We start from the raw sequence: 19,932 nt of genomic DNA on the forward strand, positions 1-19,932 counted from the left end.
GCGGCTAACGATTGGCTTGTTAGCCGTATAAGAGGCTTGAGCGGTTTCCGCCCAAGCCGAAGAGGACTCCACATCCATCTCGTGGGGACTCTGGGAACACGGCAGGGTAATGGAAACCCTGTGTGAGATCCAGAGGAGCTTGGCGGCCTGATCCACCGCCCACCTCTTCCCGTCTTCGAGCGCGACTTTTATAAGACGTACCTACGATTCTGATTTTGGTGGCTCGTTCACCCAGAGCATCTGGAGCTCTGTTCCGTGGAGCCTAGCAACCTCCACGAGACCGTCTGTGTTGTCTGTCTGTAACCGCAACTCAAGCAAGTTTTCCAGCCTACACCACTGCCATCTTGGTGTAAGTAAACAATGTTTTAAACTACCGCTAAGCGTTTGTGCCTAATTCCAGCTCGACGGCCTTCCCTCTCCGACCCAGCGTGCCCGGGTTGCTGGCCACAGCCCGCGTGCAGCATGGAAAAGGGCTCGAGTCGCTCCCGGCCCGCACACTAATGTGTAAAGAGACACTGCACAGAGTATTTATGATTTGTAATAAATTGAACTGTGGATCAATTAATTGTCCGGGTTGCCCAGGTAACTCATCAGGTTTAGGAGTTTGTAATTAGAAACATATTTTAGCATAATTATCTTCCTTGGTGGTTGTACTGAGGCAAACTCTTCCTATTTATCTTCAAACACAGCACCAAGAGCCAAACATCAATATTTAACCTTGATGTCTAAAAAGCCCAGAAAACCATGGGCTTTGAACCTTGGAGACTTTGTCAGGACATGGCCTCAAAAAGGTTGCCTTTTCAAGCAATTAGATGCAGTTTGGTTGAAATGTTGACAAATCTAGTTCTTAAAATGTATGTACTCTAAAGTCAGGTGTACTTGCCTTTTAAATTTGTACAGGATGAAAGCACCAACTACAACGAGACAGATAACAAAGAGAACTACGATAGCCCAGTATCCACCACCTCCTCCAATCCTCTGAGAATCTGAAACGAGAAATATATAGTGGAAAAGCTTAGTAAATCTGGTTCGCAACTAATTAGCACCCTGAATTTGCTTCCCTATTGAAACTCTTAAGTCAAAATCACTAGATTTTTCTTTTATAGCTTCTTCTCTTCATTCCAAATGTAGGTCCTTCAAAGAAGCAGCAACATATATCAGCTAGTTGGCAGATCCATGGAAGCACAGAAAATGCATTTCAATGAAATAACAATATTACTCTGAGTGATGATTTTTCAAGAACCTCAAAAGGTACTGTAGGCATTATTCAATCGACATTCATGTTGCCATTTTTATATGATATATAAATACTACATGTACATTTTAAAGATGAGGAAACTGATGGATGCACAAAAAGATTAATCGTTTTCTCAATATCACACAGGGCAGTGACTGGAATGGAACCTGTTCTCAGTTCTCATACCCTGCTTTTGCCAACATGAAACATTGGCTTTCGAAGCAAACGATTTCTATAACAAGTTTCATACTACATATTACAGTGACAGAGGCCAGGATATGGAGAGCATAAGTATTATTTCTTCTCTGAGATTTAATTTGGAAATATAATTTAAATCACTCTTTATGGAAGTGTTAATGTTGCACAATGCACCATGCTCTGTCTGCCGGCTTGGTATCATTGAGTAACAAGCCAAATAGACATCATGGAGAATGATATTCATGCAAAAACAAAGATGCTTTGACATGGTAAGAAACAGCTTGAGTTGGAGCTGCCCTTCATATTTAAAATGTGTACATTGAATGGATATTTCCTTCTAGTAGGTACTAGTATTATTGTACCAGGCATTGGAAAAACGACAGTTAGAATACCATGTGCAATTCTGGTCACCAAAAAAGAGAGAGAGAGAGAGAGACAGTTAGCCATGTTAGTCTGAAGTCAGGCAGAAGGCCAGGCAGTGGTGTACCTTATAGACTAACTGAATCAGATTGTATAGGCTTTCATGAGCCACAGTTCACTTTTCATGAATGCTTACACATCTGATTCAGTTAGTCTGCATGGTATACCACTACCTTGCCTCCTGCCTAACATTAAAAAAATATGGACTGAAACTGAAACTGGTTCAAAGATAGCTAAGGGAACAGAGACCTTTTCCTCTGAATGAAGTTTTAATTAGTCTGTCTTGTTTAGCTTAGTGAACGAGATTGAGAGAGTATATGATGAATCTTTACAAGTACAATCTTTACAAGCTGGGAGGGAAAAGAGCTTTCTACATTGAAAACCAAGGTCAAATGCCTACAAACCAGCTTTAGATATACTTGAACTAGAAATCAGAAGATTTCTAATTATCAAAGAAACAAAGTTTGGGAATGGCCTTCTGAGTCAAGTAGTGGGGCAAAGAACCTGAATTCCTGTAAGACTGAACTGAATACATTTATGGAAGGGATGATATGACAGAATCTTATCACCGCGCTCTGGATAAGCAGTCCGTGTATATGCGTTACGTGGAACTGTATATTTTCAGTCTCCATTTTGGAATACAGAAAAAACTCAGCGTGGTAGGTGTCTGGTAATCTCATGTTACAGGGCTTCTGCTGGTTTTTAGGAAAAAAAAGTGCTTAGAGAAAAAAAAAACTGTTTTCCCCTAGATCAGACTGGCACAGACCACAGGAGATGGTTGTCTTCCTCTGTAGCATTAGACAGGGCACTATTTCCCTGTCATTAGGATGGCAGTGGCAGTGCATTGGCAGTGCTAGTGTCACTTCTGTGCTTGCCTATGGGCATGTGATATGTGTTCATGTGATTTCATTGTGCCTTGTAGTTGTGTGTTAGGATTTGAAGTGGGGATTTTGAGATTGGTTAAATAATTTCCTACAAACACGGAGGACTGGATTTGATGGCCCAGGCGGCTCCTTTTAGCCTTGTGTTCAGAAATCAAATCCGCACACAATTGCAAGATACTTTTCAGTCTGTTCCTAATTAGATCTCTGTTTTTGTAGACTTAAATGCAGCCAGGAACTCAGATATCTGAGAGTCCAAACTGTGCATAACCATATGTAGTTGGCCAATTTTTGATTATCTGTCAAAATCTGGCGTATAATGAAAAGAATGAAAGCAATAAGGGAAAATACTTTCAATCTTCTCACAGGGTATCCAAAAGAATAAAACAACGAAAACATAATGGATAGTATCATTTACATTAGTGTATACCAGGAAAAAGCTATTATTTCTCAGGAGAGTTTCTACTTAGTTCTATAGAAATCTAACAACTATCTACAGACTGAATTGTTTTGGTGTTTTGTCTGTTAATTTTTTACCTGCATCGGAGTCATCTAAAGTCACTAAGACCCAATATCCCCCTCTCAGGAAGAAACTGATGTTGTGTGCATTCAAGGCTTGTTTTATAGCAGCTATTCTCTGAAAACACAAAAAAGATAATGTCAAGCATCTTTCACTCAGTTCAACCTTTAGGAATTCAATGCACTAAACAAAAAAGCCTCTCAGTTCATGGTATTGTGAGAAACGCACAGGACATATGTCAACCGTTTTTATGAGTTGCACATAACCTTCAGGAAATTCCAGATTTAAAAAAAAAAATCTCTCAAATCTCTGCAACCCATGAATGTTCAAAAATGGCAAATGTTTATAGCCAAATCTTTCTTTCTCCTTATAGACCTTGTCTTTATCCCACAATATTTGATAAAAACCATCTCATTTACAGGTATTATTGGATTATTATTGAATCATACCTTGTGCAATGAATAAACCTTTTTAAAAACTCTTTCCAGTATCCTTACTCTGATCATCATATCAAAAGACACGCTCTCTGTCACTTTATATTTCTTACCTATAAGAAATAATGTGCTTGATAATAAATTGCATCTCATGATTTGCTTCTCTTGCTTAGTTCTAACAGGATAGATGCCTATTTGTATCTTGTTTTTACAAAGATTTTGTAGAAACAGTAATTTCCACACAAAAATGGTCACGATTTCTCCTTTTTTTCTAATGTGGGCATAGCATTCTAATATATGGTCTCTCACAATGCTATAGAGGAACAACATTGAAGGTGCCATCAAACTGCACACCTATATAACCTTTAAATTGTAAGGGACTGCCAGAGCTGCATGTAATAATTAATAACCTTATAAAAGACTCTCACTTGGGTTTTCATAGTTATAAAGACATGCTTCTAATTTGGCATCCTGTGGGAAATGGTATCCTAAATTATAGAATGGACTCTATAAAACTAGTCTTGCAATTCTTTAGAATTACCTGTATTGAAGCAAAAGAAAGCAAAAAAACAAACCATATGTCATGTAGGGTGGGATGCTGTAGTTGTTAAGCTTGGCTCATGCAAACAAAACAAGCTTTAGCACAATCAAATGCAAAGTTACACACCTGAGAACAAGGCATGCAGGCCATAGCTACAGAATGGACATCAGTAACTCTGAAAAGAATGTAGGGGTTACAGAGGACCAGTAACTCAACGTGAGCTTGCAGAGAGAGGCTGTAATAAGTAGGAGTTGGGAGATGATAAGTTTTATAATGATGGACTCAGTTCATTTAGTTTATAAAAAAAGATTTAGAGGTGACTTGATTATAGGGAGAACATACCTATGTTTGCAAATCTAACAGAAAGGCATTGATATAAAAATAAAACTCAGTGGCCTGTAATACACATGCAGCAGGTCAGACCATCTGTTTTAAGGCTACTTTCTGGTATTATACTTCATGAATCTTGAAACTATTTCAGTTGTGATGGTGTAATTAATTGTTGTTGATGCCAATACGCTTGTCATAGCTATTCCTCATAGCAGACTTTGGACAGAGTAGTGGAATCCCTAGTTGTTCATGCCAATCAGTTGGATAAAAAAAGATTTTAAAAACTGGAATTTTCTGGGAGAGTCTTCAGGAAAATCACTAAGGTTTATTAAACCCTTATATTGTGTAATACTTTATTCCACCAAGGGTTAATATATCCACCTGAGGTGTGAGATACTACTCCACAAATCTAAGATTATCTGCATTTAGCACTTTGTAAAGTTGAGCCATGTATAGTAAGAGAGAATGCAGCCTCTCTTTTTCCATTCAAGGAGCCTATATCTGACCTCCAATTTACTGGTTTTACTAGTAAGTCTCAAATTACATATGCATTCTAGATTTTATCAAACTTTGCGAGATCTTAATTTAAAAAAAAATCTACACAAATACGCATGCACATACCAATCATTTAAATAGTCTATACAGCACAAAGATGGAGACGTAACCTGACAGAACCAATGGCTGGAGTGAAAACTCTACTCTGGCTATGACCACAACCATATAGCCTTATACACCTGAAAACAGCTGGACTGCTATGATGGAGAAATTGCATAGTATACTTCTTCTAACTGGGTGCAACTATACATGCACTTTACTGCAGAGTTGACTAATTAATTCCACAGTAAGGCATCACAGCTTACATGTGCACGGGTATTAGGGTACAGTAAATTAATTAACCCTGCTGTAGGATAGTACTGCTGGGGACAGTACTATCCTATGGAGGAGTAATTTTGTATGTTGAAATGCATGTGTAGACGGTGATGGGCTGGCTGGGGCATGAGGGTGCTAAAGTGCAGGGGCTGCTCGCCACCTAGTCCCACACTTCAGCACCCACATGCCTCAGTCAGCCCCTCTACCACACACTGATGCCACAAAGAGCCTGGGGTTGACCCCCCAGGTCCCTTCCCAGCCTGGGGCTACTCCACCCTGGCTCAAAGTGTTGTGGTCCCGGGCACCCATGTAGATATTGAGTAGCTGACTCCAGTGCAAACTGTGCTGGAGTTTATTTTGTTGCCTTAGCACATTTAGATGCAACCACTGTTAGCGGTCTAAGAGATTATGTCTGCTACTATTCTCAGTATGCCCAATGCATCCAAACACAGCTAATCTGCACAATAACATCACACTGTCAGCAATGTACAACTACTTTACAAAATGTGTAGCTACTTCCACATCTGTCCTTTTCAACCTGATTTGGCATAATTCTGGTCTTCTTTCAGCTCCAGAAACCATAAGTGGCATTTTAGCTGTGGATATTCATCACAGAAATTATATTCTATTAACACAGCTATTTTTTCTATACCTTCCAAGTGTTTGGAACATCCCACAATTATTAGCAGGACAGGATAGCCCTTCATTTTTTCCTTCTTGGAGTACTTAGAAGGGTGGTTCAGATATGAACATGAAAAAACTAAGGCAGCACTGAATGTAATTTATGATATTTTTCAAGCTGCCTGGAAGCATGCCATTAATAATAGTTGAGATTTGAAGGGAACTAATCTACATAATCTTTTGTATTAAAAAAAAGTCAGCAGAACCTAAGGGCCTGTCTTTATTGGTTACTTTAAATTATTAAAGAGGTTCATTTGCTACAAGCTTGGAACAGTAAGATAATATTTCTTTTTAAAATAGCATTATTTTCTTTAAAAGAATAAAAACGTTAAGAGTTTTAAGGTGATGATGTAGCTAACAATTGTTCACAAAGAGCTCATAGAAAGTACTTCTTAAAATAAAAGAATTTCTGCAAATCAACTATGACTTCAATCTTGACTATGAAATTCACTATGATTACAAGGGAAGGCTAAGGTTGGGGAGTTTGTTGTTTGGTTGGTTTTTACATCAGGACCAGTCCCTCAATAATACTCTTATCCAATTTCCTTATATATTTCAGAGATATGTTTAAAATCAGCTCCTCAGGTACTCTGGCACTAGGGTTGGGATGCAGGACAACTGACTGGTCAAATAATGCCAAATGACTTGACTGCCTACCAAAATTGTTATATATTCCATCAAGCCAAAAAATCTCTCATATAGCAAGAGGCCTACCTTTTCCATTGCATCACAGTATCATCTGTAAGCAGGGCAGGAGTGAGCGCTCCCTGCCCTCAGTCCTTCAGGAGTCATACTCCATTTAGGAGCTGGCACCCCCTGCCTTGCTCTTCTCTACTGAGTTCTCCCAGTCTCCTTACACTACATGGGGCTCCAGGAGGTACTCTGAGCTCAGGTAAGACCCAAATTTGGCAGCTAAGAAAAAAGTTTGTCCTACTGGGCATCCTCTGTGACTGCAGGCATCTCCAAAATGCTTGACGAGTTGGCTGGCTGACTACTTAGCATGCCTTCATTTAAAAAAATTATTTTGTCTTTTATAGTCGTTATAAGTGTTTCATTTTTGTTTAATATCATGGGGGGTTTTATTTTGTAACTGTTCAAGCTGACTGTGGTCTTCAGAATAAAACGAAAGGAAACGAAAAACTGTTTAGCCTTGAATATCATTGACATTTACATTTACCACACATTAATAGTTATAAAAATTCATTATATTTAATTTCATTGTTTCATAAGAACAAGTATTCTTTGTAAAAAGCATAAGTACTACTGAAGATTAAAGTATCTCTTGATATTGTTCAAATAAATTAATGCTTAAAATACTTTATCATTATTTAGCAATACTTAATCAGTCCATTGACCGAGTATTTTTGGAGTGGTCAAATACCCAACCTTACTTGACACAATAGCAAAATACCATGCTACCTATAGAGCTTTGTCCTACTTATCCATGGATCACATTGTCTAGGTGAATACCAGGACCTATCACAGCCTTCCTTTTGGCAACGTTTCCTATTCAAAATGAATAATTCCTTGAATAATGATCTTTTTAACATAATAATTCTTGAAACTCAAGAAACTGGTACACACCTGAGACATTTTTTATGTTATAGAAAAAAGGGCCTAGTGTCATACATTATAAATTAGAGGCAAAGTCATGCGGAGATACAGTGCTCTTCTAGGGGTCCTTTCTGACTCAAGGGATTTTACTTGATGTGAGCAGTAATGCTCAGCACTGAGCCTCAGCTAGCTGCACTCGCCCTGTTGCCTCAGAACTTGAAAAAGCTCTCTGTTCATTAGAACAGAAACAACTTGTGGGATAGCACTATGATGCACCTCACATAACAGTTCAAACCTTAAGGTCATATTGCATTCAGATCTGCATGTTTCTGAATACAGTAAAAATTATTCTTCTCCTTCATATTTTAAATATGGCATTCCCACAGTGATTACTACTCTGGGTTAGAGGACTTTTATCTCCTGAATCTTTACAATTCAGCATGTTATAATTGTGGTTTCTGATTAAAAATAGATAAATATTAACTATCCCTTGCTGGTACCAATAACAGATGGATTGTGCAAATGGCACATAGCCCAGAGGGCAGGATGGTATAAAGTTGCTCTGTCCCTGAAAGGGCTTGTAGAGAAATTAAGAGACTACAGCATACTCTCCACTCCATTCCAGTACATCGTGGGCTAGCACCAAGTGTAAGGTGTAGCTGTTCTCTCCCTATTCCCTTTAGCACAGACTCCATTCCCAGGTATACAGGGAAGTATATGGTGGAGGGTACTGTACTCCACCAACCACAGGGGCTGCAATCATTGCTAGCCTTTTATGTGGCTCATGAAAGTAGTGGAGTGGATGGTGCTTGGATGCTTAAAAAGCAAATCCAGATCTCAGTGAAGCCAAATGGAGTATTGCCATTGACTTCAGTGGGATGGAGATTTACACAAACACATATTGTTCTGGTTACCTTATCACTAGTTACACTTCTCTTCCGCTTTGGTTGGTTTGCTGGTAGAAGCACATGCAAGTCAGCAGTTGTGGGCAGGCCAGGTTTCACCACAGTTACAAGACTTTCTTCTGGTATATTGGTTTCCTGCAGAGACAAAAACACGAATAAATATGGGCTCTATGCTAACTTTATCCTATCAATATTACTGTAAAACTACTGTATACAAACATGGTATAAAATAGATAGCTACTTCTTCATAGGTCTTTTCAAACTGGGCTTTAGTGTTCACATCTTTGAAGTGTAGCTAGGATTCCACATAACTAATTGGAACTAATTGGAAGTTGCATACTGCCCTATATTAATTAATCAAGGTGCTAAGAGCCTTGAAGATGAGAAATGCTAAGTATTATCATCCCAACAAAGAAACCTAATGGCATTATGGCATGAGAGAAGCCTCAATGGATGACAGTTTTATCAGAACACTACAATGAGCATGTAACTTTTCAGGATGAAAAATTTCAAAAGTCAAATGGGTTTTAGGTCCCTAACTGTTTATGCTGTTTCTGAAATTGAGACTTTTGTAAATGTTACTCCATTAGCTGAAGGCTTCACAAGATTTCCATTTAAGAAGGTCCATTCATAGCATCTAATGAAGAAGTCAGTTGCCTACAAAAGCTCATGCACCTCTGAGCCAGTTAGCCTCAAGGTGCCATTCTGGCTACCTTCTAATAGGTTTTATTTAAAAGTACTGGGGAATTCTCCGAGTTCCCAGGTCAAACACTCATGGAAATTCTATCTGAATGTAAATAAATGTGCTTGTATCGTATTTTTTAAAAGTTAAAATGTGGTGCCAACATGACTAGAACGTAAGAAACCTGTCTAGAAAATGTTGGTCATGGAAAGTATAACCTGGAGAGGAATTTCAATAGGTTTGGCATTTAGGGAGGTCTAACCAAGGATGAAACAGAAGTGTATTTAATATATAAAAATAAAATTATCCCAACCTCATTTACACTGGTGCAAATCCAGAGTAAAACCAATGACATCACTGGAAGGTTTAGGCAATAAGGCGTTTTGTTATCTTAGTGATAAATATTCTATAAGTATTTACCTCTCAGGTTAGAATCTATTGGTGTTCAGCTCAATCAATATCTGTTTATTATATCTTCAGCAGTGCTTGTGCCTAAACAATATAACAGTATAATCTAGTACTCCCTGTCTCTATGGAATGATGCTTTAGGCTGTGTGTAGACGAAATGAGGGGCGTGTGTGCATGACACTTTAAAGCAGGCTAAATGCTTTAATGGTGTTGGTGTTTGCATGCCTCAGTGGCATGTTGGGCATTAATTCCAGCTGCTGTAGAAAACTCAGCAGCATAATGCACCTTAAATGACTTGGGGTGCAGCAGCTCCTTAGAGGAATTTTAGTTTGCTGCCTCTACAGCTGTGGAGCGAAGCACCGGGATCCGTGCAACTCAGGGGCTCTGTAGGAAGCCCTGCAGGCAGCCTGGCAGCAGCCCGGGAAAGCAGGCTCCACCCAAGAAAAGCAGCATACCTGATCTCCGCCCCCCCCAGCCCCAGAGCCTGCCTGCCTGAGTTGTGTGGGGCCCAGTGCTTCCCTCTGCAGCTGCGGTGGCCCCCAGGACTGCCCAGGCCAGGTGCCTGCTGGCGGGTGCCACTGCCACGGAGGTAACCCCCCCACACACACACAGCCCAGGGACCACTTTGCCCACCAGCAGTTTGCCCTGCCCTCCCTGCTGGAGAGGCAGGTAAGTCAGTGGGGTGTGTGCATGACATGGGAGTTTAATCAGCTCTAAATTGTAGCGGGGTTTTTTAAAACCCACCACAGTTTAGGGCCCCCGTTTAATCTACACATGCCCTTACTCATTATACAATGCAGTTACTTAAGTAAATGTTTGACTTAGAGAATTTAGAGGATATGTCCATGTTCAAATTTACAGCCTATTTGTATCTGTGATCCAAGTTAAATACATGAGACTATAAATTCATTTAGTTGTACATAATCAAAGGCTAAATCCTGTATATTATAGTACCCTTGGTTTAACCCCTAACTCCATCCCATTCAAGCTAAGTGTTCTTCTCACAAAATCAGCAGTATTTACTTATCTGTCCATATGGCCCCCCAAACCCGGAGATCATTAATTGCCAATTAGGATATATTAGAATCAAACTTGCAATGCTGATATATTGTTTTATGTGGTCTGGATACACAAGTGACTCTAGTCTCAAACTGCTTCTAAATGTCGCCCTGGGGTTTCTGTTTATTGTTCTCCTCTGCTCGCTGGGTTGTTTGCTTTTTTTCTAAATGGAAAGGCATTAACTTAACCTTCAAGCTTTCTGACTGGAGAGGCCGCAGTATGTAAGCAATCTAAGAAAGCACCTTTGCAAGAAGTCGTGTCACTACCCGACCTATGTCTTCCCTCCACTCCGGTATGTTGGGGTTGTACATGTCCAGATGTTTAGTAAACTTTAGAGAAAGAACATGAAAATGATCTAGAAACAGGAAAGAAAGATTGTTTTTAACAATTAATAAATAGGACTGAAAAAACTGCTTTTGCAGTAAAAGTAACATTAAAAAGAGTGATCTCAGCATTATTTTATTATTTGTGCTGTATGCATACTTAGAATTTCCACTGTGCTAAGTGCTGGATGCATCTAGACCAAAATGGCAGCTCCTATTTTAAGGAATGTACAATATTTAATATACTAGCACCAGTTGCTTCCTTTAGCAACCTCCTTCTGTATTTCTTCCATCACTATGCCATTCTATGTCTAAATGTTTCTAAACGCTGAGGAAAAGCAAAAGGAAAAATAAAGAAAACACATTAGTATGCTCCACTGGGCATACATTGCCAGACATACCACAGTGTTTTGCTTTCAGTGGACCTGTGCCAATGAATTTAATTCTCAAGGGGTGTCTACACAAGATGGTTTACTGCGCAACAGACTAATTGACTGCACAGCAAAGTGCCGCCGTCTACATGTGCAGATGCTTACTGCGCAGTAAATTAGTCAACTGTGTGGCTAATTTGCTACTTGCAGATTCAGGTTTGCCCAAGCTTCCACTTCTTGTAAGCTTCCTTTTTGTATTTAAACTTACGGAAGAGTTCTCTGCTAAGCCAAGCTGGGTGTTTGCCACATTTGCTATTCTTCTTGCACATCAGGATGGTTTGTCCCTGTGCCTCAGTAAGGTTCCCTTAAAACCTTACTGATCAGGGCCCAGCAGATAGCAGGCAGCTCCCAGGGACAAGGAACAATGTCCCAGGCCCCCCTCTGATTGTGGAGCTGGGACCAGGAGCTCCCTGCATAAGAAGAGTTCTTCGCCCAGCCCAGAACTGGCTGGGACTTGCCCCAGAACAGGACAGTTCCTGGCCAGGTCCATACTCTGCATGGAAGTCTGCACATGCAGCCCAGAGCTGGCTGGGAATTGCCCTATTTTGGGGCAGGTCTCTGGGGAGCCAGACTACACTTGTAGACTTCCCTGCACAGCCTGGGGCTGGCTGGAAACAGTCGTGTTCTGGGCCAGGTCTGGCAAGCTCCAGGCTGTGTGTGGAAGACCCACTAGCATAGGGCTTTTCCCTATGTGCATGCAGCAGCTGTCTCCTGGCCCATGCTCATCAGGACCTCTCCCAACATGTATGGGGCCAGGAGACAGCTGGTGCTGCAGCTGGCAGAGCTCTCCTGTCCCCATGCCCCCAGCCAGCCCCCAAGGGGAGCCTGGAGCTCCCCCTGGCTGCTACAGGGGGCAGAGCAGGGAGGGAGCAAATCTATATGTAGATGTACTTCCCGGTAGATGCGCTCCCCCGTAGGCTTACTGCACAGTATTTTTACTACATAAAGGCTGTGTTTATATGAGATGCTGACTGTGCAGCAGCACCAATGCACAGCTTTTTTGTGATGCTACTGTGCAGCAGCCCAATACCATTGTGCAGTAGCGTTGTGTCACTGTTGCTGACACATTATACTTCTGTGCAGTAGTCTCGGGATACCATGCAGTCAGTGTCTCATGTAGATGTGGCCAGTAAGTCTACTTCAAATTAATAGTACATGTAGATGCGCCCACTGAATTACAAACATATAGTTTTTGCCCACTGCATATTCCCTTTATTCACAGAAAATGAATGTTTTTGTTTCAATAATCTACCTATGAAAATGAGAACACAAATGACATGCCAAAAGCTAACCACTGCTCTGTTTAAAAGAAGAAATATGATACATTCACAACATTTCTATTGATATAACCCAAAATATCTGAAATTTTAGAAATGGACAATTCCTTGTTTAAGAGGACTGTATATATTTTTGCCTTTGTCCTCATATAATCTTTGGAAGAACACCTGAAAAAGTTAATGCAAAGGAGAGAACAAGATCCTTTGGAATGTATGAAAGATTAAAACTTGACCTCTACAGCAACTTAGACAAAATCACATTTTTCCTAAGTATTTTGTTATTTCCTTCACCACCAATACCGTTTTAGTCTTTCACACTGGCTTTGCCAATACTAACAGTATATTCAGTAGCAGAAAATCAGAGGCATGATATGCTTACAAGCCAGTCTAATAGGGTTATAGTTTTAAAGCTTTCTGTAAAGACTTATATTACAAGCATTCATGAAATCCATTTATTATAGGGCAGAAGTTAAGAGGTTTGCAAAAGAACTGTAACTTGAAAATTAGTGTTTGCCATTATTTTATATTATAAAAGCACACTAAAATCAAAATGATAGAGTCCACTTGAAATGTTAGGACTAGAGATGTATGTGGGTCTCTAGTATATATGAGGGTTTTTAAAACCCCATATTTGCAAACTGGTGCAAACTACAGTTAAAAAAAAGGCTATTCCATTTCCTGTATTTGACTGCACATATAGGGCAAAGCAAGAAGTGTAGCTCCCCACTGTAACTGAGACCACGTTGCATTCCAAGTTGCAATGATCTCCTGGACCAAACAGAAGTTCACTGCTGGTTCCAGGAGGGAGGGGAACTGAGTTGCTAGCTGCAGCCTGTAACCAGTTGCCCCTAGCAATGGCCCCTCCTCCCTGTGAGGCTGCAAAGTTTTCAGAATGGGAGAGGGGGAAAAGAAGCAGAGGAAGTTCAGTCTGGGGGCTTTTGAGCCCCCACTGGAGGGTGGGGTAGGTGAATTGGAGCCCCCAGCACCTGAGGAGGCTCCAATACACCCACCCCACCCTTCAGTGGGGGCTCAAAACCCCCCAGACTGAACTTCCTCTGCTTTCCCCCCCAGTTCTGAAAATAGTGACAGGCTAGCAAGCAGGCAGACAGAAGTTATAAAAGATGCTCTGTTTTGAAACGTCTTCATCTGACCCCTCATGCAATGAGGGTTCAGATTTTCACCCAAATGGCCATTTTTTAAGCTGTCTCCAGCTGTGCACTTCTGTTTGGTCATGGCTATAAACTGCTTTCTGTGGCCAGATCGGGTGAAAATTGTCACTGTCTATGCCTATAAAAGCATAAATAATTTATCTGCCTACCTACATGTTTCAAAGAATATCCTGCCACATAAGCATGTTATAGGTCACAGCAAAACACTCGGATACAAGAACTAAAGGGTCATTCAACTGTTTCAGAAGCACATATACAATATATTTTTGTTTGGTTTGGTTTAGGCTGAGTAGATAAAAACTCCATTGAAATGTTCTTTCCCTTGGATGATGGATAGCCAACCTGCAGCATGGATGACATAAGTGGCAGAGGCAGCCTCTTTGTGAGACGTGGCAGATGTGGGAGGGGACAGGCAGCACAGTGCCTGGAAGATAGGGCAGGGAGCAGAAAACACAGCATCAGATCAGGCAGCGAGCATACTGTGGGAACCAGAAAGCAGAAGAGATCTGGGCAGGGAGCACAGAGCAAGGAGGAGAAAGCTGAGCAGCAGATCAGATAAGGAAAAGTGATGGGAATGGCATATTGAGGGGGCACTAATATGTTGCATGCCTGCCAAGAAAGGTTGGCTCTCACTGTCTTAGATTATGCATTCCAGGATAAAACCAACAGAAGGATTCAAACAATTATATTTTAAAAATTGTATAAAATTCTACAGGGAAGGTCCAAAATGCCACTTCATAATATTTAGTTACCTTTAAAGTTTGGAACAACAATTTAGTGTATTCTGTAATTGTTTCTTAATGAAGAAATGAAGATTTCTTTCTTTAATAAATTATTTAAGGGAATTTAGTGTATTCTGTAACGCTTTCTTTAATGCCACTCTGTTCATTTCCATGGAATCAGGGACAATTTTAGTTCACTAAGTTTAGAAGTTTAACACACCAGTAGGTAAAATTTCACAATATACAGTTAAAGCTGTGCTAACCGGCATTTTAGTAACCGGCACACTCTACTAACCAGAATTTCCGGCATGGTGGCCGGCCAGATGCGGGGGTGGGGTGAGGGGAGTTCACACATGGTGGTGGCAGCCACCACACTCCCCCTCACCCTGCTACCCCTACTCCACGTCCGGGCAAAAACCTCCACCTCAGGTAACCGGCATTTTTAGATTACTGGTACCCCCCCATTCCCCACTCATGCCAAATAACAGAGCTTTTACTGTATTCTGTTTTCCAAGGACTGTCCTAAAGTACATAGAAATATAATCAATAAACAAAAAAATCCATAAGAAAGTAAAAATATCTCACCAAAAACTTGGACAACCTTTGAATCTTGAAGCATGGAGTTCCCACAGGCGGCTTGCACTGTAACTCTAACCTCACCTGTCTCAGCAAATTTGGTCATTAAAAAACTCTCCAAAGTAAGAAACGGCTAAACAAAAAAAGAACATGATACAAAAGAAAACAGAAGAATTGGGTAAGAATCAGCAGAGAAGCATGTGAGAGAGAAAGAGAGAGAACAGTCATTGAAATGTCTTGTCAGGAGCAACCAATCTACTGAATATTTTCCATGGAATGAATTAATCAACGTCAGCTCAATGTCCAACAAATCCATGAATTGCAATGTTCAACTAACAGGGATCCTTGGAGTTATGGAGCTATGGCTTACATTTTTAAACAATGGAAAAATGTTTCTTTTAAGATACCAGACAAGAGTATTAGGATTTGAGTCAAAGCTGACTGAAATGCATGGCTCTGGGTCAGGCCCTCGCTGCGTTGTCACTGCATTGGGCTGATACCCCTAAACACTGAGGTTCAGACACATTGTTATCAACTACAATCAAATGTATTTTGTAGTTTTACTTTTAATGCATGACTTGTAGTCACTTAAAAAGCATGCAGGGGCATTCTCTTTCTTAAAGAATCAGGTGCTAAATTCATATTTTACACACTGCAGGGCCACTATCCAGTGTGTACTTAAGAATCGCCGAAGCATAGATTAATAGGCTGGTGCAGGCCAGGAATACAGTGGAGTATTGATGTAATTGCAAAAAGAAACATATTGAATTTGTCTCAACTATTTCTCCCTTGCCCAGGTCTCTTACGGTGACAAGTTCCTTGCTGGTTGTCATTGTTTCTGGCACTTACACACAAAGAGAGATGATGCGGCGATGCCACAGGGCCATCACAACTTTTTCTCCAAATGTGGTGAATTGTGATAAAATTCTAACTCCTCTAAAATAAATGGCCTAGAGATGTAGACCATTCTAACAGAGAAATTTCCTTTTTCACATAAGCATCAACAATTGGAAAGAAGGAAGAGGAGTGTAAGATTTCTTAATGGAGTTAAGTAATGTTTAATAGAGGTATAACTGGCTGTTTAAAACAAAGGTATTCTATAAAATGTCATATCCACTACAACAAAATTCTCCTGAAAGGATAATTGTCTGTATATAATCTTTATTGAAAAGAGGCTGGAAAATTATATCATATGAAAGCTTACACATACCTGAAGATTGTTTCCTATCCACCAGTAGAAGACTGTCAAATTAGGGTTCTTGGGCAATATGATGGCTGTCAGATTCACCTCTTGGTTTCTCCCAATGACGGGAACCACTTCTAGATGTAAAGCCTGCAGCAGAGCTGAATGGAGTGCCAAAAAGGCCATTAATCAAGAAGCCAGTAGTTTATCGAATGCTTCCAGTTTTTTTGTTTTGTTCACTAAGCCTGCAGCAGTCTCACCTGCACACAACAAGGTCCTGCACTTACCTTTCTCTCACTCTGCAGTGAGGAAAGCTGCAGGCATATCCTGAAGGACTTCATTTTAATCAAATAAAAAATGTCACAAAGTAAAACCCAGAGCGATGTGATTTATCAGTGTAGCTGCAGGAGTCTTTTTTGTGCATGTTTAACATAGCAAGTCATAAGCAAATTTAGCATTGTTTAAAAAAAAAGGGAAAGGTAACAGATTATTTCTAAGGCATCAAAGGAAAAAAGTGATGGAAATTCTACCATGCCTTTAAATTAAGGCAGAAACTGAAAAGTTGAAAAGAATGATGCAGACTATTCATTTTTATTACAAAGCATCAGCAGTCAGTCAGGCTATTACCCTGTATAATTACCAATTAATGTATGTGCTTTAAAATAACTATGTACATTATAGAACAATTTATTTGAAAATCAAAATGGACTGCCCCTGTACATTAAAAAATATGCCTTTAGTGTAAGTTTATTTCTTTCTGAACTGCTGCCTAAGAAGACTATAGCTACTCTTGTAAGTATTTGTGTGCAGTGTACAAAAAACACATCATATTAAAATGTTTTTTTTCTGGCCCTTAATATTGTCAATTAGAAACACTCTTGATAATAATGTTATTGAAAATATTTGTTTGTCTAGGGATAGGTACAGATGTTCAAGGAGGTTAGGGGGAGGTTATATTGCATTAAAAATGGCCACCCAATCTAACTTAGTTTGCCCAGGTGCAGACCTTGTACTAGGATCCATGGTTAGATCAATCTAAGTGTGAACTGAATTGAAGTTCAGGAAAGTTTGATCGGTCTAAAAATGGCTGACCCAATCTAAGTTAACTGTACCTTGGAGGTAGTTTAATCTAAATTGGGTTCAGTAATTGAACTTCTGTATAGTTTCCATGCAGCCCTGCTGGGAAAGCACAGCTGCTGGCCCCAGCCAGTGCTGCACTTTTCCTAGTGCCCTGCCCCTGGCACCGGGTTATTTTTAGCCTCCCTGGCTCCTTGCTGCACTTGCAGATGGGCAAACCTCCCCACAGATCAAGTAGCCTGCCAAACCTCCCATCCTGCAAGCCACTCCTGCTGCCAGTTTTACCAGCATTTACTGGTGCCAGGAGATGAGGAAGTAAGTTGTGGTGTGGGGAGGGATGGGCAGGATGAGGGGGGAGTTGATTTGCTGGGGGAGGTGGGTCAGGGGACTACAAATTGTTCCTAGTCCTGTGTGGGGAGAGAGTGAGAGTCCTCACATCCCACCAAAGCCCCCTAAAGAGCTGCCAGCCTCCCAATCTGCCTGCCCCTACCCCCACTCAGATTTACTTTAATCGGACTCCCAGGACTAGTGAATGCTGGTAAAACCAGCCCCAGGAGCAGTTTGTGGGATCAGGGGAAGTTCAGTGATACTGGGGTGAGGTGGAAAGGTGGTGGGGCAAGGCAGACTGGAGGGGTTCTGGCAGGATTGGAGAGCCTCCCCAATCCCATCAAGGCCCCTCCCCTCTGATCCCACCAAACCCTCCCAGACCCCAGCAACCCCCCATGGGTCTCGCTAGCCCACCCCCAATCCCTCTAACCCCCTGCAGACTCTACTTGCCCCCTTCAATCCCTGCAAGCCCTTCTAGATCCACCAAAACCCCCACAGATCCCACTAGCCCCTCAATACTCCCAAGCCCTCCCCGCCACAGAACCTACTAGTCCTCCCAATCCTGCCAAACCCTCCTGGATTTCACCTACCCCTCCACAGATGCCACTAGCCCCCAATCTCCTCAACCTTTCTTGCAGACCCCACTTGCCCTCCCCAGTCCTCTCCAAGCTGCACCACTATCCCCTCCCTTCCCGACTTACCTTAGATTGGGTGGCCATTTTTAACTCAGTCTAACCTCCCACTAACTTTCCTGAATATCTGTACATACCCTAGGAGGCATCATAAACTTGCTTCTCAGAAGTAACCAAAGATTGGAGGTTTATTTACTATAATATAATATTTAATATTGTTTAACTTATATTGCACCAATTATTCCAGGATACCAAAGCACTTTATAATCATCAATAGATTCCCAATTATATAACAGAAATAAATCCCACCCCATTATTTCTCATTCCACTCTAAATACCTCTCTACCCATTCAAAGATTGTAGTTTCAATCAAAACTCAAGGGCTGCACATGTACAAATTATTGGTCCAAGACCTCTCTTGCATTCTGTCACCAGCTGCATCATTGCCCATTAAATTCCAGCTCACATGGGCGGGAAGATCTGTCCTCTCTGGGGGAAAGGCCCATATAGTATACGCTCCCCTCTCCTCTAAAATGCCAGATACGATGTCATTTCATGTGGACATAAGATTCAACACCAGTATTCTACTCAATACTGGAAAGGCCTCACCTGGAGTATTGTATCTGGATCGGGCCCCACACTTCAAGATGGGCATGGAGGGTTTGGAAAGATTCCAGCCCAGGGCAACAAAAATGATTACAGGCCTGGGATACAAGGCTTATAAGGAAAGGCTGAAAGAACTAGGGTTATTTAGCCTGGAGAAGAGAAAACTGAGGGGGGATTTCATAACAGCCTTCAAATACCTGAAAGGTAGGGAACAGAACTAGGAGTAACAGATGCCAGCTGAAGCAAGGCTGGAGATTAGAAGGAACTTTCTGACTATGAAGGTGGTCAAACATTAGAACAGGCTACCTAGAGAACTTGTGGAATCTCCATCCTTGGAAACTTTCAAAAGCAGGTTAGACAGACACTTGACTGCGGTGGTTTAGTTAGGGCTGATCCTACCTTGGGCAGGTGGCTGGATTAGATGACCTTGTGGGGTCCCTTCTAGCCCTACTTTCCTAAGATCCTAAGGTTCTCTATTTTTTTCAACATTCTCTAAAAATTCAACTCTCTAAACCAGTTCATGGATTCAAGACATACTGGGCACATCTAAACGAGTGGTCCCATCGCTGCATGGTTATTTTTCACTGCTACTGTGCGGTAGTCTCGCCATCACGGTTCATGTCTGGTGATGCTATGTTGCCATAGCAACAAGCTATGGCAACGGAGCATCTTGTGTAGACGTACCCACTAAGAGCTTCAACAGTTTCTTTAAGAAACTGAAATAAAGCACTCCCACAAGAGATGAATATCATGCAGACAATTAAGAACAAGTAGCGGGGGTTAGTAAAATCCCTTCCACTTACTTACAGTTGGGCTTTTTTGTTTGTTTCCTTTTTTGACTACATGGATTAACACTTTCTGAAAGGATCATCTATAAAGTAAAGAATCC

General features: G+C 41.0%; 1 protein-coding gene across 3 annotated transcripts in view; it reads right to left on the reverse strand.

The window, feature by feature from the left end:
- SORCS2 (sortilin related VPS10 domain containing receptor 2) overlaps positions 1–19,932 on the reverse strand; it is an 857,365-nt gene that overhangs the window by 19,280 nt on the left and 818,153 nt on the right. For all 3 annotated transcript variants that reach the window (XM_025195414.1, XM_025195405.1, XM_025195408.1), the window contains exons 20-25: positions 16,429–16,562; positions 15,228–15,351; positions 10,963–11,075; positions 8,581–8,706; positions 3,274–3,373; positions 884–986 (exon numbers count right to left, since the gene is read on the reverse strand). In XM_025195414.1, coding sequence (XP_025051199.1) covers positions 884–986; positions 3,274–3,373; positions 8,581–8,706; positions 10,963–11,075; positions 15,228–15,351; positions 16,429–16,562 — 700 coding nt within the window. The remainder of the gene's footprint in view (positions 1–883; positions 987–3,273; positions 3,374–8,580; positions 8,707–10,962; positions 11,076–15,227; positions 15,352–16,428; positions 16,563–19,932) is intronic.

This window comes from Alligator sinensis, unplaced genomic scaffold (genome assembly GCF_000455745.1).
Source record: "Alligator sinensis unplaced genomic scaffold, ASM45574v1 scaffold421_1, whole genome shotgun sequence".
Classification (NCBI taxonomy): Eukaryota; Metazoa; Chordata; order Crocodylia; family Alligatoridae; genus Alligator; species Alligator sinensis.